Source organism: Colletotrichum higginsianum, chromosome 3, assembly GCF_001672515.1.
Source record: "Colletotrichum higginsianum IMI 349063 chromosome 3, whole genome shotgun sequence".
In the NCBI taxonomy this organism is placed as follows: Eukaryota; Fungi; Ascomycota; class Sordariomycetes; order Glomerellales; family Glomerellaceae; genus Colletotrichum; species Colletotrichum higginsianum.
The window spans coordinates 4,445,710-4,468,254 of record NC_030956.1 but is presented as its reverse complement, the minus strand read 5'-3'; the positions used below and the strand labels follow the sequence as shown (position 1 = coordinate 4,468,254).

The 22,545-nt window shown below is 55.9% G+C and overlaps 9 protein-coding genes across 9 annotated transcripts; 5 read left to right on the top strand and 4 right to left on the bottom strand.

Annotated features, from left to right (window-relative positions):
- Positions 1–137: 137 nt before the first annotated feature.
- On the bottom strand, positions 138–527 carry CH63R_04866 (uncharacterized protein; the record flags this gene model as incomplete). Its single annotated transcript, XM_018299841.1, has 1 exon — positions 138–527. One exon carries the CDS (start codon positions 525–527, stop codon positions 138–140), a length of 390 nt encoding a protein of 129 aa, XP_018161087.1.
- A 1,761-nt stretch (positions 528–2,288) lies between these two features.
- Positions 2,289–4,257, top strand: CH63R_04865 (major facilitator superfamily transporter; the record flags this gene model as incomplete). Its single annotated transcript, XM_018299840.1, has 4 exons — positions 2,289–2,477; positions 2,552–2,625; positions 2,714–4,089; positions 4,142–4,257. The coding sequence occupies 4 exons, from the start codon at positions 2,289–2,291 to the stop codon at positions 4,255–4,257; spliced, it is 1,755 nt and encodes a 584-aa protein (XP_018161086.1).
- Positions 4,258–5,648: 1,391 nt separating this feature from the next.
- Positions 5,649–6,134, top strand: CH63R_04864 (uncharacterized protein; the record flags this gene model as incomplete). Its single annotated transcript, XM_018299839.1, has 1 exon — positions 5,649–6,134. One exon carries the CDS (start codon positions 5,649–5,651, stop codon positions 6,132–6,134), a length of 486 nt encoding a protein of 161 aa, XP_018161085.1.
- A 2,157-nt stretch (positions 6,135–8,291) lies between these two features.
- Positions 8,292–10,144, top strand: CH63R_04863 (MFS transporter; the record flags this gene model as incomplete). Its single annotated transcript, XM_018299838.1, has 4 exons — positions 8,292–8,469; positions 8,531–8,959; positions 9,032–9,302; positions 9,373–10,144. 4 exons carry the CDS (start codon positions 8,292–8,294, stop codon positions 10,142–10,144), a joined length of 1,650 nt encoding a protein of 549 aa, XP_018161084.1.
- Positions 10,145–10,996: 852 nt separating this feature from the next.
- CH63R_04862 (Pirin) lies at positions 10,997–12,421 on the top strand (the record flags this gene model as incomplete). Its single annotated transcript, XM_018299837.1, has 2 exons — positions 10,997–11,005; positions 11,204–12,421. The coding sequence occupies 2 exons, from the start codon at positions 10,997–10,999 to the stop codon at positions 12,419–12,421; spliced, it is 1,227 nt and encodes a 408-aa protein (XP_018161083.1).
- Positions 12,422–13,601: 1,180 nt separating this feature from the next.
- Positions 13,602–15,572, top strand: CH63R_04861 (Major facilitator superfamily transporter; the record flags this gene model as incomplete). Its single annotated transcript, XM_018299836.1, has 3 exons — positions 13,602–14,634; positions 14,722–14,959; positions 15,023–15,572. 3 exons carry the CDS (start codon positions 13,602–13,604, stop codon positions 15,570–15,572), a joined length of 1,821 nt encoding a protein of 606 aa, XP_018161082.1.
- A 455-nt stretch (positions 15,573–16,027) lies between these two features.
- On the bottom strand, positions 16,028–18,983 carry CH63R_04860 (ATPase; the record flags this gene model as incomplete). The annotated part of the gene is made up of 2 exons (XM_018299835.1): positions 16,028–16,460; positions 16,510–18,983. 2 exons carry the CDS (start codon positions 18,981–18,983, stop codon positions 16,028–16,030), a joined length of 2,907 nt encoding a protein of 968 aa, XP_018161081.1.
- Positions 18,984–19,572: 589 nt separating this feature from the next.
- On the bottom strand, positions 19,573–20,440 carry CH63R_04859 (HIT domain-containing protein; the record flags this gene model as incomplete). The annotated part of the gene is made up of 2 exons (XM_018299834.1): positions 19,573–20,124; positions 20,315–20,440. The coding sequence occupies 2 exons, from the start codon at positions 20,438–20,440 to the stop codon at positions 19,573–19,575; spliced, it is 678 nt and encodes a 225-aa protein (XP_018161080.1).
- A 392-nt stretch (positions 20,441–20,832) lies between these two features.
- On the bottom strand, positions 20,833–22,187 carry CH63R_04858 (Ferrochelatase; the record flags this gene model as incomplete). Its single annotated transcript, XM_018299833.1, has 2 exons — positions 20,833–21,897; positions 21,951–22,187. 2 exons carry the CDS (start codon positions 22,185–22,187, stop codon positions 20,833–20,835), a joined length of 1,302 nt encoding a protein of 433 aa, XP_018161079.1.
- Between the last annotated feature and the right edge of the window lie 358 nt (positions 22,188–22,545).

Below are 22,545 nucleotides of genomic sequence, written 5' to 3'. Positions count from 1 at the left end.
GAAGACGGTCCAGACAGACGACAGACACATGGCGGAGGGAGGGGCCAGGGCAGAGGGAACAGAGCACGTTGTCGCCAGACAAAACACCATCTGACAATCTGAGTGGATGCTCTACAAGACAGTAAGACAGCGCACCCTCACGGAATGCCAGGGGATATGCCGTCGATAGCAGCCAACACACCGACCCGCAGATGGGACTGGTTGCCATCTCGAACCAGTCGCTCACGGACGGTTGTTTGGAAGAGAGGGGAGGGAGGGGCAGGGGTGAGGTCGAGTCGGAAACCGGAAGACGAAAACCATAACCACATGAGACGAAAGAGAGCCTGACGACCTCTGTCAGCACGTGTGGACTGTGACTGTCTTTTGTTAACTGTCCAGCCGAGAGGACGGGCACGAGCAGCGTGGCTCCTCCAGGTGGACGGAACCGCGGGACCGGACCACCGCGTCGGTGCTGAAACTGAGTGACTACCGAACCTTGTCGACTGCGTTAGCCATTCGAGCGCCCATATCAGTCCTTCAGGCATCATTCTGTGGCACGCTAGCCTTGGGGGCTGTTGTCTCTGTAAGCGGGATTCGGGGACCGAGGATGCTGGGCCGCGCGACAGCCCTTACGAAACTCCGACAGACTCGAAGACGATTGTTTTGCGTGTGTTGTTGTGAGCTTGTCGGCCGAGTGGTGTGGGGGTGACAGCCAGTAGTCCCTACCTGTACCTGGCAGTATACGGACAAGTACCTCTCTCTCTCTGTGCAGATACTTTGTACTTGCAGTTCGCGCGCGGGAGTGGCTCAAGCTTAGAAATCAGTTCTACCGCCGGATCCGCTCTTGATTGGCTCTGCGGACTCGTTCCTCCCTCTTTTTCAGGGAATGTTCCTTTCCCAGCTTCCAGCAATGGTCGCCTCCCCCCCTGACAGATCTGGGTTGTGCCCTCCCCTTATCGTTCATCTACTGCAAAAGTGCGTCATGGATATGCCTGGCACACCCTCAACTCATGCGCCTGTTGTCCCACGAGATTGGTTCAAACACATCGAGCGAAAGTCCGGCAGGCACATACCACAGCCAAACCGGGGAGGATTGGCTATTCAATCCGCGGCAGGGAGAGCCCTTTCGTCTCGTCTTGTCGTCACCTCTTTGTCCTTCTCCTCCTCCTTCTCCTCCTCCTATCCATCCCTGCCTTGATCTTTGGCGTTGTTCTTTGGTGTACGAAGCGAGCAAGAGACAGACAGCTCTGTCTGCATCATACGGACGGATATTACCTGTATGAGTCGGTGTATTTACCCCTTCAACCCCTGGAATCCCCCCTCCCCTCCAATACGACTTCATCAACACGCGGCCATGACCGCAAGATGACGCCCCCAAACGAAATGTGTTTAGGCCGTTGCCGACGCCAGACGGCGCACTGCTCTTGTCAACGTCCCAATGCCGCCCCGACAGCCCCGAACAGCTCTCCCCCCCCCCCAAATAGCCCAAGTAGCCCAATAGGAACCGATGGCGCCGTTACTGTTGATGCTCTGACCTTCCGCTTTCTGAAGAACACAATACGATCCATTTGTGGGCCATGCCCATCCCATCCCATCCCATCCTGTCCCATCCTGTCCCATCCTATCGTAGGTAGGTGGGTAGGTATCTGAAAGTATTCATTCATTCGTACGGATAATTCTCATTCCTCTCCTACACATCCTAGCCCCCGGCCTTGGCTCTTGAATCATCAAGCGTCCACCGCTGTCCCACACTCGCCTTATCTCTCCCATCTCGCCAGCGCACCCCGGTCCTCCGCGACGTAGCCCGGATTTCTATTTCTTTTTCCCATCTCCCACGCCACGTCCTTGGCTCGCTGCGTAGCACCAAGTCCCAAGTCCGTCTCCTCGCCTGGCTCATGTTGGCTACTCTCCGCCTTCTCCCCAGTCCTGGTCCTCCCGTCGGACTGATTGTCGTCACTCTCGAGAACCAAAAAGAGGAATTCTACAGCTGAGCGCAGCGGACCACACGATCCAACAGGAATGGAACCGGCGCAGTGTCGCTCCCTTCATCTCACCAACTTCGCCCCCAACGTCCCGGCTCGAGTCACGGCATAGATCGCTCTGGTACTCGACTGTCCTGCTCTGACAAAAAATAAACGAGCACATCTGGTTCTGCTCTGGAACGTCGCTATCCCCCGTTGGCCGGTTTCAAGCTTCAACAGAGCACACCGAGACCGTTTTGCGCCAACTACGTCGAGACCGTCTCAACCGCCCATTTGTTAGTTAACAGTCACACACAACCGAAACCGATTCTTGCGAATAAACCCACGATGCCGGCCCCCAAAGACGACGTAATCGTCACCCGCGTCGACCGCGACGTCCACAACAAACCCGTGAACGAAGCAACAGAGACAACATCACTGCTGAGCGCAGGCGCCCCGGACGGTGATGGCTCCTGCGCAGATACATGGCCGGGCTATGCCGACTTCGAAGGCTTGCCGTGGTGGAGGACACCATCTGTAGGACCTTCTCCGGCCTCGGACCGCCCCGTGATCCCAACGTTGCTAACGTCTCTTTCGTGTGTGCGCGCCAGGTCTATTGGCTCCTCGTTCCGTATGCCCTCTTTACACTGGCCTTTGGAGGCTCCTTGGTGCCGAAGCTGAACCTGTATGTCGTCAACCTTGTGATGTTTCGTCGTCGGCCCGCGCAGCCTCGGCTGCAACCCCAGCCACCGTCGCTAATGCGTGCGACATAGTATCATCGACTTGGTCTGCCAGCGGCATTTCGCTGATCAGACAGTCCTCGACCCGGCTTTTGCTTATACTCCCGTGTTCATCGGCGCCGAAAATCCGCAGTGCCTCATCAAGGAAGTGAAGAAGCGTGTCTCTATGTTCACCCTGGCCATCAACCTCACCACCGGAATCCTATCCGCCGTCACCGCTCCGAAGCTGGGCCAGCTCTCGGACCGATATGGCCGCAGGAAGCTCCTCGCCCTGGCCTCCTGTGGCGGCGTTGTGGCCGAGATCATCGTCATCCTGTGCGCGAACTTCCCTTGGACATTCCACTACAACTGGCTTCTCCTCGGCGCCGTAGCCGACGGGCTTACGGGTTCTTTCACCGCCGGTAGCGTCCTCGTCAACTCGTACACGAGCGACTGCACCCCGCCATCTCAGCGCGGCGTCCGCATCGGCTACCTCCACGCCTGCCTCTTCACCGGTCTGGCCTTCGGGCCCCTCTTGACGGGCTACTTCGTCGCCTGGACCGGCAGTCTCCTCTCGGTTTTTTACGTCACGCTAGGATGTCACGTCTTCTTCATTCTCTTTGTTGGCTTCGCCATCCCCGAGTCGCTCAGCGTCAAGCGCCAAATCCGCGCTCGCAACAAGTACGATCAGGAGCAAGAGGTCCTGGCCAAGGGTGCATGGGAGACTATCAAGGCCGCGAACCCGCTGGCCCCCCTCAGGATTCTCTGGCCTACGGGCCAGGGCAGCTCGTCGCGGCTGCGCCTCAACATCCTCGCCCTCTCCTTCACCGACATGATCCTCCTCGGGGCCGCCATGAGCGCCGGCACCGTCATCCTGCTATACTCCGAGTCTCCGGAGACTTGGGGTTGGGGTAATCTTGAGAGCTCGCGCTTCATCTCGGCAGTGTCCATGGTCCGCGTCGTGGCCCTTCTTGTCGTCCTCCCCCTCATCAACTACGTCTTCCGCGTGAGGCCCGCCGCCTACCGGAGGAGGGTCTCGGGCGTCTCCATCGTCGAGGCGAACAACGGCGCCGACACGGTCGACTGCTGGATCCTGCGCTTCGCACTGTTGTCCGACGTCATCGGCTCACTGGGTTACCTCTTCGCCAGGAATGAGTCCGTCTTTGTGCTGTCCGGCATGGTCACCGCCTTTGGCGGACTCGGCAGTGCCACCATTCAAGCCGCCATCACAAAACATGTCCCGGCCGACCAGGTCGGGCAGCTTCTGGGGGCCATCGGCGTCTTACACGCCCTCTCGAGGGTGCTGGGCCCCATTGCATTTAACACTCTTTACTACTCGACTGTCGGCGTGTTTGACCAGGCCATCTTCGTCCTCCTCGCGTCCTTGTTTAGCTTGGCCTTGCTGGCCAGCTTCATGGTGCGGCCCGGTGGTGAGTTGATACCCCTTGATTCGTCGACCGCAACCCATACTAACAGAGCCAGTGTATCTCGAGGAGGTGTACACGCCTGTGCCTACGTCGGAGTCACAGCCCAGCTCCTACTCCAACTCCGAAGCGCTGGAGGTGTTGACGGAAGAGGAGATGATACCCAACAACTAAGATTCAAGAGTTGGTGATATGTACGTTTATACGTGATTTCCAAGAGAGCGAGATGGAGGATACGATGCCTAGATCATAGATGTAAGCAAACTCCTGCGCTTGGGAACCATATAGGTTTCTTTTCTTTGTTTTGGGCTTTAGAGCAACAGCAAAAGATGCTGTTGGATACAACACCATCTGTCGATACCACCAATACAATTTTCCTTGACTTTCACATACTGGCCCCGTCACATAGTAACAAGCTGCTTAGCGGCTTGGTGTGGACTCTGTCATCGGCCACAATTGGCATTGCCTTCGTCATTCTGAGAACGGATCGCAGATCTCCCTTAAGGAGGCAGTTGCGTAACGGCAACTTCTGTTGTTTGTTTAGATGTCCCCTTGAATCAAGTGCTGTTCCGAACGATCCATCGTCTTCCTTTCCCCCCCTGCGTTTCGTATCAAATATTCACTGAATGCCATGCGGGGGGGGGGGGCCGTTGTTCGACATCTCTCAGTTGTGGTTTGTTCCCAAGTAGCCCTATCAAGTAAGGGGCGACGATGCCAGGCTCTCCGCATCGGCCTGGGTCAACTCTAGCGAAGTGGTGCGCTCGCTTTCTTGTTTCCATGATGAGCCAGGAACCCCCTCTATCTATCCTTGGTCGATCGGTTGTGCTTTTTTCCAATACTTCATGGACGCAACACTGTTTGTCATCCTAACACAGTAATTGGTGTGGGGAGCTGCCATGTTCAGGCAATGAACCTCTTCCCAGGGTCGTTGGGTGAAGCTGAGATTGTCGCATTCATCAACGTAGCGGTGTAACGTCGGAGTCGCCGCTTCTCTTCTCAAAGACTGGAAACTGTCAGGTGGGATTCGTTTCGCATTCTCTCCCATGTGGTCGGTCTGTACTCGGCGTCTTTGTCTTACCAACTGCAACCCAACTGTACTTGGCGTGCTAGGAGCAATTATCCTGACTGTCTTCTCAACCATTCAACTACGCAGTTTTGACTATTGTAACCCTAGGCAGTCTTGGCGCCGACACTCTCACAGGCTGTGGCATGCCGCCCGTTCTTTGTGCTTCGGCGCAAACGGATAACACTGCATCCCTTACTTCCTCTCAAAATTTCCTCTTAAGACAGATCAAGATGTTGCTAGCCCCAGGGGGTCGTCTTCTCTCTCCCCATTCTCACACAGGAACAAAACCTTCCGCCAGTTATTACCGGAAGTCCAACACATGGTGACTACACCGGAGTGTGCCTGCTTATGAGACCTCCACTAACACACCCAGAAGCTTCTCAACGCCCTTCTCCTCCTCTTGCAGGCCGGGCTTCTCGTGCTCTGCACCACGCTCGGGCGGCGGGACAATGGCCGTGGCGGCTACATCACCGAGGCTGAGGTCGAAGCCAGCAGGATAATGGAGGAGCCGTACAATCCAGTTCGCAAGGATGGCACCAACACTAACGACCCGTTTGACAAAGTCAAGTACAAAGAAAAGGAGAAGTTGTGGTCGAACTGGGGCACCAGGATCGGATCCGGGGGCGATAAGCCCGGCGGGCTGGGGTCTAGGGCCGTCGCGGACAAGGACTACAGCTCCACGCTCAGGGACGGCAAGGACAGCAACGACCCCTTCGACCAAGTCAAGTACAAGGAGTTGGAGTTGCTTCCTTGGGGCAGGAGAGCCGTCGAACTCGACGCGCGAGAGCCCGGGCCCGATGACGCGGAGTCCGCCACGGGCCCACCGCCCACAAAAGAGACTTCAAGCAACTCCAACCTCGGCCGCGGCGTCGAGGGCGCCGAGGTCCCGGAATCCGTCGAGAGGTACCACCAAGAATCTGCATTCGGATTCGAAACCGGACACTACTCTGTGCCCGGGAGGGTGGCCGCCAGAGATTTTGTCTAACGGCAAGTTCAAGAAGAGAGAACACTGGCTTCCCATACCCAAGGACGGGAGACCGAGCAGGGGGCTGCTAAAGGTGCCAAGATTCTGGGAATAGCGGAAAGGCTACGTCACATGCGGTCACTCCCTTCGGCGTCTTCGCTTACCGGAGTACATATTCCAGAAGCCTGGTCGATTAATGTTACGGTCCATTAGAGCCAGCGGTGCTCAGCCAATAAATGACTACCGTCGGACTCTCATGTTTCTTAAATCCAGCCTCCGTGACCCCCTCCCCCCCGCTGGACCGACCTCTTTCACTCACTGGTTCTTCTTGGGATCAGGGGTCAAGGTGGCGAGGGCACTTCTTTAGGCATGAGGCATCTTCTGGTCCGAAGTCCAACTCGTGTGCATGCATCTGTCGACTCAGCGAGTCTTTGCTCTCACTAGAAGCGAAGTCGTTGATCAATCTTTGGCGTATACATGTTTCTAGGAAACCTCGAGTCGAACCACTTTGCCTCTTTTTATGCTGGAATATTTGACGCCTTTGACCTTTTTTGTGCTTCAGACGCATCTGTACATGTGGATTTACCGGCTAGCTCGGTGTCGTAGCTCTGTCTCTGTGTCACTTGACGGCTTTCTCTGGCATAGTTGGCAGTAACATGAATTGCACGCTAGCAGAATGGACGATCTCTACTTCGACCTATCTATGTCGACAGGGTCAACTGTGTCTGCCTTTTTCACTTAGCATTTGGTAAATTCGAACTTCGTCTTTCCATGCCTGAGATGCAGAGTTTTACAGAGAGCTATGATGTAACGCACCGAGACGAGACAGGATCTGTCGGTATGACTTATCACAGGCTGGCAAGTGAAGGTCAGCAACGGCCACGAAGGGCACTGGGCGTGGTGCTCGATTTCGTGATGATATTGCTGGTGTTGTTGCAGTTACTCGCAGGCGGGCCCGGGCAGCCCCACTCGGCTCGGGGCCGGATGTAAAACCACTGGGTATGCTCGGGGCCGGATCACTCCCGAGCTTCCGAAGGTCGCGGGCTCGATTCCGACAAGACCTTTTGAATAGGCCCACCACATCCCTAAAAACAAGGCCTCAGGAAGCTATCCCATGTTTGCAGAATGTAGTCACTAACAACAAAGCATGGAATGTTTTGGATCCCGGGAACCCATTCGGAAACCCTGATCTGATGGCCTGCCTTGCGAGTAGCAGAGATGGGGGTTAGGCCTGTGGCAACTCGATGAATTTGTCGAATCAGTTGCAGGTATGGAAAAACCATGGGATACCATCCAGGAATCACGACATGAGCATGAGCCCATCTAAACCCCCTATTGTACCAAGGCCCTATATCTCTGGTGTCCATGCCATGAGCCCAGGTGTCTCTATCAGTCGGAGTACGAGCCGGCCGCGGTACCGATACCATTCGGCTTTGACTGCACCTCGGGCTCTTGGCTGGGGAGGACCGGCTTTACGTTTGTTGCTTGGCAGTCTTCATATCAAGTCTTGATACAGCCGCACGTCGGGAAGAGGGAGCGTTCGACAAGGGGGTTCGATGCCTCCATTCTGTTGGAAGCAAACAAGATAGTCGACCAGCCGGGAGTAAGTGTGTTCTGCTACTAATTATACTCTTCTATGCTTGTCCGCCAAGCCCCAATAGCTGCAAGTGCTGTCGTGCCAACCCCTCAAGCATCGGGGACACGGCCGGCCAAGAAGCCGCGAACGGATAAATCTCCGTAGACGGAGCGTTGGATTGCAGAGAACCAACCAACATGACCTGATGTTGGTCCGGATAAACAGCACAGGCTGAATACGAGCCACAGCCACAGCAGACCCTATGATTCGCCGAAAACCCCAAGCTACCCCTGCAGGCGTGACGACAACGCTCTGTATGATTCAAATTAAGGGAGGGAGTATGCGGTGAGCTGAGGGATGTCCTGATTCCAGTGCCCCTGCCTACCATGGTCAAGGGTGACGGTCACATAGCCATGGTTGGGAACTCTTCGCAACGTGTACGTGTAGAACCATTCGAACCCCGCCCTTCCTCACAATTTTATATCTGTTGGAGGAATGTCAGCCCCTATCAGGGCCTCCCTAAAAGCTCAGCCTTCCGCGAAAAACACCGTCCATGACCCTTCCCTAGAAGTGCTCCCTTATCACAAGAGCCGCCAGCAAGCATGGAGGGCATTCCAGCAGAGACCTCCCGTCCGGCCGGAGTGACCGCAGACGGCATCGATAACCAGCAGAGTGAAGGGCAGCACGCAGCTGAACACATGCAAGGATGGGCTCTCGCTTCTTTGACCCTGGCTTTCATGTCCGTTTGCTTCGTGCTGGCGCTTGACAACACCATTCTAGGTTCGTCGGGCCTCCCCGGGCATGGAGAAATGAGCGATGCGACTAATGTGCTCATACCAAGCGACCGCGATACCCCAGATCAGCAGCGACTTCCAAAGCCTCAACGACATCGGTTGGTATGGATCCTCCTACCTGATCGCGCAGATGGCGCTGCTGCCGACCTGCGGCCGCCTGTATGCGTTTTACAACATCAAGTGGGTGTACTGCCTTTCTCTCGCCGTCTTCGAACTCGGCTCCATCGTCTCGGCAGTGGCGCCGAACTCGATGACGCTCATCGTAGGGAGGGCGGTCTCTGGCCTCGGCGCCGCAGGCTTGGTCAGCGGGACAACAACCATTTTGTCTTACTGCGTCGCGTTGAAGAAGCAGGCGATACTGTCGCCCTTTGTCTTGGGCATGTACAGCATTGGTTCCACCGTGGGGCCGCTCGTGGGCGGTTCGATAACCGATAATAAGGCACTCACTTGGCGGTTTGTGTTCTGGATCAATCTCCGTAAGTCCTGGTCTATTCTTGGCAAAAGAAACACATCACCTATCTCAAGCATCACCGGCTAACGGGTCCCAGCTTTCGGGGCTGTCGGACTGCTTCTGGTTTGGTTCGCCTTGAGGAAGCCTCCACCGGCAGTACAAGGAGGGTTGCCATGGCTCCAGAAGATCCGTCAAGTAGATATTCCGGGGGCCATTCTTCTGCTCGGGGCAACGTCGTGTCTGAATCTAGCTCTTCAGTGGGGTGGCATCGTTTATCCATGGTCTAACGCGAATGTGTTCGGCTGCCTGATCGGATTCGGTCTACTCCTCGCCACATTTTTGTACTTGCAAGTCCGGGGCAAAGAAAGGTTGGTTCTCTTAGTTGAATCGCCATTTAGAAATACTCAGTATACGGCATGCATGCTAACGTCATCTCAGCTCCACCGTCCCGCTTCATATCTTCCGCAGCCGTACCGTCTCAGCGTCATGCGGCTTCATGATGCTCGTCCAGGTGGCCATAGTGCTGCAATCGTACTACTGGCCCATATACTTCCAGTCGGTCAGGAACACCAATGCCAGAGACTCAGGAATCAACCTGCTCCCATCGATTGTGTCCAACAGCCTCGGCACGTTCTGCGCTGGTTGGATCTCGTCAAAGACTGGGCACTACGTACCACTGATGTGGATCGGCGCCCCCGTCTTGGCTACCGGAGGCGGTCTGTATCAACTCATCCGCGCCAACAGCCCGATGGGGGAATGGATCGGGTTCCAGATCCTGTCCGGGCTCGGCTACGGCATGTGCAGCCAGATGCCTATACTGGCGGTTCAGGTCGTGCTCAGCAAGTCAGACGTGCCAACGGGCCTCGTCATGATTATGTTTTTCCAAATGCTGGGAGGCGCCTTGGCTCCTAGCGTTGGGCAGAACCTCTTCACTGACGGACTTCTGCGGAATCTCAGTAGGGTTCAGGGGGTCGATGGTGCAGCCGTAGTGGCGGCGGGGGGAGTGGGATTCAGAGACATGGTCCCTCCGGAGCGATTGGATGCAGTCATTAACGCATTCAACTCTGCCTTGAGAAATGTGTTCTGGGTGGCTCTCGCTGCTCCGGTTCTTGCTTGGATCGTCAGCTGGGCGATGGAATGGAGGAAGCTGCCCGACTCTAAGACTGCGACGATACAAGCCCCCCCGACTACAGAGGCCTCGGAGAAGTAGTCAACGGTTGGTGGATCAAAGGCTTTTAAGACACAAGGAAAGGTACTATTTCTGTCACGAAGATTGAGAAAGCGGTAAGCGCGGCCAGTACCAGGACACACACTGAAACCTCGATGGACTCGTTGATTCTTCGCCGACCATAGCGGGCAGCTCTCTGCTCCCGCCTCTTTCCTTGCTGGTTCAAGCACAGAATATACATATTAGACGACAGACCCAGCTCCAGTAAAAGGTATTTCGAGAACATTGTCCCATGTCTGAGACGATTTTCAGAAGCCACACACGTAATGACACTTGATTGTTGTGTGGCGGAGAGATGCTGAGAGCTGTTTGATTTGTACAAGGATATAGAAGTTACCAGACATATTGAACCTGTCGTTAGGGCCGCCACTTGGTTGAAAATGGCTGGCGCTAGTATTGGTACCTTGAGCATTTGAATCTCGAAGATTGATTTTGGTTGTTGTCAAGAGTTTATAAACAGTCCGCGAGGCTATCGACCTCAACTATCTAGCTGCTCAAGGTACGGACGGAGGTACGGACTTGTAACGGTGAAGTGACAGCCCGGGGCCGGTGGGCGGCGCTTGGCAAAAATGTACATGTAGGTAATAAAGGATAGTGGAAGGCCATGTTAGTCGCGCGCGGGTATTACACACCACGATGGCTGGGTCGGTCTCGCCCACCCTTGCACGGACGGACGCCTTTCTTTCAACTTAATCTCCGCGCGCGCGTATGACGGTTCATTTCTAAGCTTCCACATTGATAAAACTTGCACAACAAGTTCAACGACTGGTTCCAACCCAACTCCAAGACGCTGGTTGTGACGGGTTGTCTTCCTCAGCAAACCAGAACGTTGCCATGTCCTTAGTAAGACACGCGTTGTACGCTTGTAAGCATTACCAAGAACGGTGAGATCTATCAGACTTGGTGTCGCCAGTGTTCCTCCGCCTGCATTTCGGCCTCTCTTTTGTATTTAGCCAAGGTACTTGACCGCACAAACAGTGCACCTGTCTCTCCCTAGAATACAACATCTTCCCACTCCATCATTTTGTCTTCAGGTTTCAGCACAACAACAACAACAACAACAACAACAACAACAACAACAACAACAACAACAACAACAACAACAACAACAACAACAACAACAACAACAACAACAACAACAACAACAACAACAACAACAACAACAACAACAACAACAACAACAACAACAACAACAACAACAACAACAACAACAACAACAACAACAACAACAACAACAACAACAACAACAACAACAACAACAACAACAACAACAACAACAACAACAACAACAACAACAACAACAACAACAACAACAACAACAACAACAACAAACGAACAATGTCGAGATCCCGTGCAATCAACCTCGTCTTTCGAGCGCCCGAACAGGCCGAGGGCGCAGGGGCCCGAGTCCGCCGCAGCATCGGTAGCGCCAAGAAACGCAACTTTTCCCCGTTCCTCATGTTCGACCACATGAGCGGCAGCACCGGCGCAGGCTTCCCCGACCACCCACACCGGGGCCAGGAGACAGTGTCCTACATCCTCAAGGGGGCGGTGGAGCACGAGGACTTCGCGGGAAACAAAGGCATCCTGCGGGCCGGCGACCTGCAGTTCATGACGGCGGGGAGGGGCATCATGCACTCCGAGCAGCCGCTGCCGGACGACGACGGGACCCCCGGCGCCGGGTTCCAGCTGTGGGTCGACCTCCCGAAGCACCTGAAGATGTGCGAGCCCAGGTACCGGGACCTGCACGCGAACGAGATCCCCCACGCTCGGCTCGACGACGGCAGAGTGAACATCAAGGTCATCTCGGGCAAGGCCGGCGGCGTCGACTCGGTTAAAGACTTGGCGTACACGCCCGTCTGGTATCTCGACGTGGAAATCAAGCCCGGCGGCAGCATCACCCAGCCGCTGCCGCAGGGATGGAACGCCTTCGCCTACGTCTTTGAGGGGTCGGCGGTCTTTGGCGCCAAGGGCAGCGGCGGCCGGAGCAGCGCCGACACGTTCGACGCCGTCATTTTCGAGAGGGAGGGCGACGTCGTCGACATCGAGGTCCCTGCGTCCGCGGTCGGAGGGGCGCGTCTCGTGTTGATCGCGGGACAGGTCTTGGACCAGCCGATCGCGCAACACGGGCCCTTTGTCATGACCAGCCGGGAAGAGGTGCAGCAGGCCGTCGAAGACTTTTACATGCACAAGAACGGGTTTGAGCGAGCGAAGGATTGGAGGAGCGAAAGTTCGAAAAAGAAGGGGATGATGTACTGAGAGGGATGAAGAAAGGTGTGTGAAAAGTAGTTCATACGAGGGGGTCGGTCAAGGCAGAGAGCCACTGCGCGTCTGAAGTTGGAAACGAGATGTGCGCAAGGAACCATGATTTGCAGGTGAACTTGTATCATTATAGAAGCGAGAATACTTTTACTTGACGTTTGTTCGTTTGAATATCCCTGAGGCATTACGTACTGGACAGTTTCAGTAGCAAGCACAATAGACTAGTGATGATTATCCCCGGTGTAGCGGGTGTGTAAGTTGATGATGTCCTCCTCCGGTGTTCATTGAGATGCAAGACTTTTATGCCACACGCACACATTCTTGAGTTCAGACTCCACGACGTGTTTTTTGGGTCTCGTCTCGAGGAGTCCTTTGAGTGGGACACTCGCTGCCCCCCCTACTCGTCCCCGACTCGGCAATGACATGTCCTGGTCTGATCTGTACTCTCTCCTTGGAAGCACGTCTTCGTCCGTTTCTCGGCCCCGGACGCATTGACTTGCATTCGATTGAAGAATCAGAACAGTTTGATACATCATACGAGCACCAGTTCAGCCAATCCTGTGCCCACGACCCTCCCCTCCGTGCCTCTTGGGAGAGAAAGGGACTTTCAGGGTCACCCCGAGCCAGCCCGTCCAGTCGGATTGCCCAGATCGTTCATCTAGTCAGAAGAACAAGGTTCTTCCAATGAAATATCGCGAATCGGAGCGGGGAGAGAAAGGCAAAATGGCGGAAACACATAGAAGCGCGGCGGCGCGGAAGGGGGTTTGACGTCAGTGAAACATGGGCTGACTGCCTGACTGTTTGCTTGAAAGGCGTCACATGAATGTTTCCTCTCTCTCTTCCGCGGCAAAGGATCTCGGAGTCTGGGATACATATTGAAGCCCGACGTCTGTGTGGATGCGTCTTTCGAGATGCATCACGTACATAGGATGTACACGCACTCATCCGCATGCAGACTCGTGTTTCGTTCGCCATAGCGCAACGGTCTGTGTTGTAATTCCAACCTCATCAACAAATTTCCCTTCACAGCCTATTGCATATTGTTTAAAGCTCTCTACCTCTGTTGGCACAAGGTGAAGAGAGCTGCATCTTTCCCTGTCCCCCCCCCCCCCCCCCCCCTTGTATAACAGTTTACAGCATATCACAATCTCACCACCGTCACGGCTCTGACTCCAGCATGAATTTCGGTGCTGCCCCCTCCCAAACACACCCATCCGCCAACCACAGGCTCCCCATCCGTGACGCGAGACGGTCGACGGATTCAAGCTCCCTCAAACGGGGTTGGCCGCTCGGTGGCGATGACGCCGACGACAAGACCGGCGGCCATCATGACTTCGACGCCCAGCGGAAGAGGTCCGGCAGCCACAGCAGCTCATCGACACAGCCCAACAACAAGGAGCTCCAACACGTCGACTCCTCCCGTTCCTTCTTTGACGATGAGGCCCAGGCCCGCGACGGCGTCCTCTACAGAGACGGCCGGCTCATCCTCCAGCCCGCGCCGACCAGGGACCCGCGCGACCCCCTCAACCTGCCGCTGTCGCGCAAGATCCTGGCGTGCGTCTGCCTGTGCTGCTTCGGCGCGCTGGCCGCCGCCGCCGAGCTGATCCTCGGCGCCATGCTGCCCGTCTTCGCCCTCGAGTACTCTGGCCTCGACCCCAAGATCCTCAAGCCGCTGACCTCGAGCGGCGGCCTCCCCGCCGGCAGCGACCCCCTGAGGATCCTCTCCAACCTGCCGGGCGCCCCGCCCATCTTGTACATCTACCTGCTGGCCTCGCTCCCCGTGCTCGTCATCGGCCTGGCCAACCTCGTCCTCGTGCCGATGGCCATCTCCGTCGGCCGCCGCCCCGTCGTCCTCGCCACGGGTCTCGTCGCCGTCGCCGGCTGCGTCTGGGCCGGGAGCAGCCGGTCCCTCGCGTCCCACCTGCTGGCCCGCTGCGTCCAGGCCGTCGGCGCCGGCACCGTCGAGAGCCTGATCCCCTTCATCCTGCAGGACATGATCTTCGTCCACCAGCGCAACTCGTGGATCTCGGGCATCTTCGCTGCTCAGGGCCTCATCATCATCATCCTCGGCATCGCCGCCCCCTACATCATCATCGACCTGAGCTGGCGCTACATGTACTACATCACGGCCGCCGGCGCCGCCTTCTTCCTCGTCGGCGTCTACTTCTTCATGCCGGAGACCAGGTGGGCACGCACCCGTGCCGAGATGAGTAAGTCTTCTTTTATCACACCCCAGGCCCCAGCATCGACCCTTTTGATTGGTAGTACATATCTCTGACTGACACCACACCTTATAGACGGCGTTCCTCGCAATGAGGTTGGCCAGCAGTACGCCCCGAGAACCTTACGGTACAACTTGGCTCTCTTCCATGGCAATATGGAATGGCGAAAGGGCTGGAACGCTTTCGTCGACACGCTCCGCACTTTCTTCTACCCGCAGATCTTCTTCATCACCATGCTTAACAGCGTCATGATTGCCTGCGCCTTCGCCGCCGGGTACACCGTTGCTCCGGCCCTCTTGACGGCACCTTGGTCGTAAGTGATTCGTCCCCCCCCCCCCGCCAGAGTTGGCCCTTTGCCTGACTTTCGACTTTCTAGATGGAACTTCAACTTGCTCGGACTTTGCCTGCTTCCAGTTCTTGTCGCCGCCATCGCCGTCGTTCTCGTCACCGGGAACGCCGCCGACTGGATGGCGAACCGCATCGCCAAGAAGCGCGGCGTCCGCGTCCCGGAGAACCAGCTGGTCAACCTGATCATCCCAACCATCGCCGGCCTCGTCGGTTCCGTCATATTCGGTCTGGCCGGCTCGAACCAGGACAAGTACTCCTACTTCACGTTCCTCACCGGTCTCGGGCTGATGGCGTTCGGGTTCCTGGGCGCCAACTCCATCGGCGCCGTCTACGTTCTGGAGTGCTACCCTCATCTTGCGGGCCCGGCCCTGGTGAACATCGCCTCATTTCGGTGCCTTCTGGCGTTTGCGCTGTCGTTCAAGATCTCGGACTGGGTTGTGGAGATGGGTTACTTCAACGCCATGATGATTTACACTGGGCTCATTGCCGCTTTTGCTGTCTCTATCCCAGTGGTATACCATTATGGGCCAGCCTGGAGAAAGAGGTGGCCTGCCGATAACTTCGGAGATCATATGTAAATCGCGTTTTGTTGATGGAGGGGGGATGTGCTGTCTTTGAAAGCTCTCGGCTTTGTTCGTTGGGTGGCCAGCAATGTTTTCAGTGACACAACTACGGTTGGGAACGTGGTTAAGAATGAGTTGCTCCTTTAGGGAAACAAGCTACATTCGTTGAGTCCAGATAATTCTTTTTATTTTATTCACAAAAAGTCCACTTCTAGCCTATACTGATAGGTGCTTATATCTCTTGACTCTTTGAGGGAGAATCTCTGCACACGCAAGAAGCTCGATCACGCGCAGAAGCCGTTCTATGGAAAACGAACCGCGGCGATACTTTCGCGGTTCTTACAAACCAGGGAGGAAAGGACACTAACCAGGGGCCGGAGGTCTAAGCATTGCTACAGTTACTCAATAGGCCATCATCATTAACATTGAGCCAAATCTGCAATAGATCCGTCTCATCCGCCCCTTAAGCTCTACATCCCCTTCATAAACTCCTGCAGCGTGATAGGCTTCCTGACAGCATTATTCATACCTTCGTGGTACGTGACCCAAACCTTGTTGTCGCTCTTTTCGTGCTCGTGCCCCTTTCTCCTCTTCGCGTTGCCGTCCACCTCGCCGAGCGGCCGCGCCGGGATGATGCGTCCGAAAAAGTCCCTCTTGACGCTCGCCTCGAGTATCCTCGCCTGCTCCTTGAGTATGTTCTCCTTGTTATCGTGCACGGGAATCTCCTCGAGTCCCATGGGACCGCCGGCCGTGAACCGCGCCTGGCGCGCCGCGGCCTCGCGCAGCGTGATGGTCTTTTGCAACTCCTGGTCCAGCACCTGCCGCACGGCGTAGCGCGTCGGGGCCTGGCTGGAGAGCACCAGGCTGCCTGCCGTCTCATACACCGCAAGGGCGTCAAGGTCACTGTCCTGATATTAGCTCAAGTGACGAGCGCGGTTGGGAGTCAACTCACGGTTCCATCCGGTACACCCACTGCGGCCCCCTATTCACCAAAGAATCTGTCTCGATCTTGCCCTTTTGCATGACAATGCCGACCTCCGCCATGACTTCGGCCGCCCGCTTGACCATGGCCTTCTCCGTCTCCTTTCGCACGCTGGCCGTACTGATGCCGCTGCCGCCAATAACAACGGGCTTCACGTCCGGCGACACCATGCGTACCAAGTACGGCATGAACTCCGTGGAGATATCCTCGGCGCTCCGGAACGACCGTCCCAGCGTGGGAGTTAGCTGTGCCTGAATGGCCTGGAGCATGGCCTTGTTTTGCTTCAGCGCTTCGTGGGCTGCGAAATCGGCTCGAGGTCCAGAGAACGGCACTGGTGGCTCGTCATCCTCCTCTCCGCCGCCCCATTTCTTATCGTACCCCATCGTGACCTGATGTCGACGGGACGAGGCGAACAGGCTGTGGCAGGCCAGGATCGGCTGGCTGAGGTAGGGCGCCAACTCCCACTCCTGGCTTCCAAAGGTGCGTGATGAACAGGTATCTAAAAAGTTCATCCAGTCGTACGCGGCGTTTGGCTTCGACAGAAAGGAGTCGTCGTTGAACTCCCTGTTGGGATACTCCAGAAATATGTCGGTCATGATCCGGTCGACTTCTCCGCTGGTGTCGATCATGTGCCGCAACCGCTCCATCGCATTCTTCTTGTGATACTCTGCAAAGCCTAGTTGGCTCTTGGGCTGCTCGTGCTTATGCGTGAAGTTTTGAGAGGTGTCCAAGGCTTGCTTCGGGAACCCGCCGCCTTCTTGGAAGATACGCGTAACGATGTCTTTGGCGCTGCCTCGTCCGAGCCCCCTCCCCCCTCCGGCGCCGTTGGTCAAGTCGTGGAGCACATTCTGTTCGAGCCACTGCCTCGTCAAACGATCGTTGAATCCAGCAGCGGCTCTAAAACGACCTGCGACCCACTCGCCAACAACCATTACTCCTCGAAGATCACCTTCCGTTCCGCTTTCGGCGCCGCGCTTTGCGTCGATGCCACTCGTAATGCCCCAGGCAGCCTCGCAGATCTTACGCGCGGCATCCTTCTCACAGGGAATGCCTTCCTTGTCAAGCACAGCCTTGAGCCGCGTGACGACAGCATCGATGCCCGGCTTCCCGACGTGGATGACTTCCGCCATGCCTGATTGCCGCAGTGGTCTGAGGGAAGGGTGGTAAACGTCGTTGCAAATGAGAATGAGCGGCCGCATCAGCCGAAAGTCGTCCCCCTTTTTCTTCTTCCGGTTTGCGGCGTTAGAGGCACCAGCACTGTTTTTCTGGTCAAGGAGCACGAGGTCGATCAGGGCCCTGACGAAGCCACCTTCTCCAGAAGAACCAGAACCGCCAACGACACCGTCGACTTCATCGACTATTACGCAGGCTGGTTTCGCGACCTTTTGCAGTGTTTCCCCGTCCTTCGCTTTTACATTCTCAACAGTCTTGACGCTCTCGGTTCCCAGGGAGGTTCGTATGCGGCTTTTGACCACGTCTCGGCTTCGGTCGTCGCTGGCATTGATTTCCATCACATCGTACCCTGCCTGTCTGGCACAGACATGCGCCAAAGTAGTCTTTCCGAGACCCGGTGGTCCCGTCAACATCAAGATCTTCTTGTGCGGCTTCTCCTCCTCTTGGACCTGTTTCGCGCCGGGTCTTCGCACAATAGGGGCTTTCTTCGCAACACCGGGGAACACGATTGGGTCCCAGCGCTTCAGCCAGCGGAGAACCATCCGATTCGTGCCGTCATCGCCACAAAGATCCAGGAAGTTCTTGGCCCTGTACTTCTCGGTCCACAGCAGCGTCTTCTTTTGTGATTTTCCAGTGATCGACGGTTCCACCGAGCGGACTGGTACATCGCTCTCCGTTCGCTGTGGCCGGCGTGATTCGGATGCTTCCTGTTTCGCGGCATCAATGAGCTCGTTGATGTCTATGCCGTAATATGCGCGTTTCGCCCTTCCCTCCTTCGTCTTGGAGCGCGCAGCGATGATGCTCTCGTAAGACGTGTTCGTTGTCGGCTTCCGTTGCTTGATGGTGGTGGACGTCCCGGCGCATGTCGTAAGATTGAAGGTTCTGGAGGACTGGAGAAAGGATGGCGTTGAGCTGAGAAGAGTCGAAGCGAGACTCGACGGTCTTTCGGTGGGTAAGGTCTGTGCAGGTTCGGGAGTGACACGATCGTTTGTCTTTTGAGGCGCTGGTGCTATCGGCTCGAGAATGTCTTCGTCAGGGATGGTCGTCAGAGGCGCTGGGCGCTGCAAGCGAGCGGTGAAATCCACCAGCTGCTTCTTGAGCGGAGGTTGTTGCGCATTATCGTCGTCGTCGTCGGAGTCATCGTCGAGGAGGAACCCGCTGTTGACCTTCGGTTTGGGTTTTGTAGGCTCGGCCGCCGCGGGCCTCGTGCGTTTCGCGGCCGGTGGTGAGGAACTGGCGGGGAACGTAATGGGCGATGAAGCGCTCGGCATCTTGACCGATCAGCTGGAGATATTGACAGAGGTGCCCAAATGACGTGAATTTTGCCGTAACGAAACCGCAGTGACAACTATTGCGATGTGGGACATGTATGTGTGTGTGTGTGTGTGTGTCGCTATGGTGACAATTAAATCTTTGGGGGGAGGAGACGCGACTGGACGCGATGCAATACGGGCTCGGAGACGCGTTAATGGCAAGTGGGGCACGTTCTCACACAGTGCCAATTGTGTCGTCTCGGGACTCTATCACGGTCTCGATGACGTGAGGGTCCGTCTAGGATCGCGCTTCGCTTCATTTTGCGGATTAGATGAAGAGGGGGCCACAAGGAAGCATTTCTGATTGATTGAGACTAACTCTCTGAACTTTTAGTTTTTCAAGCTTGTTTATCGCAAGATTTATGTACCGAATGCCTACAGCCACGGCCTTCACGGTGTCCTAACTGTCAAACTTGCGGACTACTAGAAATACCTAGGTAAACCAAGACTTATCTCGAGATGTTGGATGAGTAAACCTTCATCGTAGACTTGAATATGTAGCCATGTACAGACAGAACGCATGATGTTTCCTCTACTCCAGTGTTGCCTACCTCTCACCGATAGCGCCCATCTCTTCCAGCAAGGCCCGATATGACTTCGCCTCCTCGACCATCTCCTCCATAGTCCTCGCCTTCCTCATCGCATCCTCGATCCTCGCAAACTGCCCTCCAGTCTCGGGCCTCTTCCCCAGCTCCCTGTCCCACAGCGCACCGCCCACGTTCCCCTCCTCGCTGGCCATCTGCTCGTAGATCTCGTCTCTCGGCCCGGGCCCGTTTTTGCCCGTCTCGCCGGGGATGCGCGGAATGATGTGCACGTGGACGTGCGACACCGTCTGCCCCGCGTCCGCGCCGTCCTGTACGGCGATGTTGAAGGAGCCGGCCTCCGGCGACGCCGGCGCCGACGACGATGATGACGAAGGGAAGTAGCGGCGGGCCAGCATCTTCTGCACCAGCTGCGTCGTGGTGAAGAGGTCCGTCACCTCGGCCGGAGGGAGGTCCGTCAGCCGTTTATGAGGCTTCAAGGGGCAAATGAGGACATGGCCCGGGAGGAGAGGCTTGAGGTTGACCAGGGCGAAGGAGTGGGCCGTTTTGAAGAAGACCTGGCTCGTGTTAGTCCACGTCTGCGACCAGAGTCCAAAGAGGCGTTCAGGCGAGCAGAGTATGCGCCGCCTCAATGGGCCATTCGTAGCCCAGCGCCGTCATGAACATGGCAAGGATTGAGTCCTCAGTCAACATAACTAGGTCAATGCCCCGTGACGATGACTTGGATCGAAGCGAGATGCAACGAACCTGACTGGTGACCTCGAAGGGCCCAAAGTGAATCTTATCCTGAGAGCTCATGGTTCGTCGGAAATCAATGGCGTGAGCTCGAGGTAGGGGAATTCTTCTGGTTACTGTCCGTGTGTTAAGCATCATCCGCAGTCAACCTTTATATGTGTTGTGAAGGTGGTGTAAGTACTCCGTAGATCAGACCTGTTAATCCCAAACATCCCGGCGGTTAGGTGGAGTGAGGTCTTAAATTGTTAGTGCACTCGAATGAATACAGTGGCGTCATCATCATGGTCAGTTGAGAGTTCGATCCGTGCTTCGCTCGCAGTAGTTGGCAGCCGTGAAAAAGTGTACACAGTCTTGACGATATATGAATACAATGTTGTAAAACACGGCACATCTCAGGCAGTGCATTGGATAGGGGGTTATATGAATTTTTGATTCCCGCCATTCCCAAGTCCTACAAATAGACCATAATAGACCCCCGATTCCTTTTAATAGTACATAATTACACGCCGCTATGAGGCAACTGTAAGCATTTACTGCGCCAGAGTTTTCTCGTGCGCTGCTGAAATTTTTGTCTGCTGTCCGGCAAAAAACTTCTTCGACTCCAGGCACCGCTCGCTCTTGCAACCAGGACAGCGGAGCTCCATCTGCGGCGAGCAGGCAACGCCACTGTTGAGGTGAGCCTTGGCAATGTCGGCGAGAGCCCTGATGAAGACCGGGCTTCCGTTCAAGCTCTCTACTCGCTTGACCGTCTCAGGCGACCCAGAGTCTCCAATGACCTCAAGATCCAACTCATACAGAGTCTCGATATGGTCCGACGTGAATGCGATGGGGATCAGCACAAGATCCTTCTGACCCTTGTGAATATAATTCTCCACCGAGTCGGAGGTCTGCGGCCCAAGCCAGGCAGACGGGCCGACCTGAGACTGCCAGCAAAGGCGGTAAGGGTTCGAGAACTTGAGGCGCTGCATAACGGCATAGACGGTCGCGGCAACCTCGGCCGGGTAAGGATCGCCTCTGTTAACCACCGACATTGGCAAGCTGTGGGCGGAGAACAGCAGTACGACATCCTTGCGCCTCTCCTCGGGGTATTCCAGCAACTTCGCCTCGATGTTTTGCGCAAACGCCTCGACCAGACCGGAGTGGACTGGCCAGCGGTCAATGACACTCCACGAGATGGTGCCGTCACCCGGGGTCGTCTCTCCAGCCGCCTTGCCTTCCAGCCGTTGCCGCCACTTCCACAGCTCGTTAATGCTGCTTCCCGTTGTTGAGCACGAGTACTGGGGGTATTGTGTGAATGCGACAGCTCTTCCGCCCTTTCCGTTCCCAAAGCCATCTGCCAGCAGTTGGTTGTACATTTCCTCGGTCAACGGGTCTGCGTAGCGGAAGGCGGTATACGGCTTGTGAGGCGCAGTCTCGGGGGAGATTTCGTCCAGGATCTTGCACATCTCGGCGTTCTGGTACTCGGACCATTTGCGAATGGGTGAGCCGCCACCTATTTCGGCGTATTGTTTCTCGATCTTGGGCGTTCTCCGCTTGGAAATGAGAGGGCCGAGATAGTTTTGGAAGCGTCCGAGGGGAATCAAATCGCCATCTGCCTGGGAACTGTTAGCATCCCACTGAGCCCAGCAATCGGGTGAGAACAGCGTACAAACAGCCGGCTCAGAAAGTCGCCGACTTCTTTCGTTGTCGAGGGGCCGCCCATGTTCATGAAGACCATGGCTGTTGGGCCCTTGGAGCCGACGGAGTTTTGCGTGACAGGTGGGACGGTTGCCATAGACCTCAATTGAGGCGACGCCAGGGCAAGGGGCGAAGAGGCATGGCGTGTTGAGGTTGTCGCCCTGGACAAGCTCCGGGAGAGCCGTCCTGTCGAGTACTTCAGGGCCATTGAGTTTGCGTTGTAGTGATAGGTTGGATGGTTCACAATACACAGTTCTGCTGGAGAGAGCAAGGTGTATATGCCCAAATGCTCGAGAAAATCGCACTTGTGGCAATGCGCGAATCCCGGTGATGCGTGTGTTCGATGGCGGACAACTTTGTGGAATTCGGGCTTCGATGACGAAGTAAATCCCGATCTGGACGTGAGCCCACCGAACACCGAGCAGGACCCTTGCATGGCCGAGCTGATAGAGGGCGACCTCAGTATACCCCTGCTTCTGTCTCTAAACCAGCTGCTGCCTGGGTTTTCTCTTAACTCCAACAGCTTTGGCCAATCAGCACTTGCGTAATCAACAGACACTGGTCAC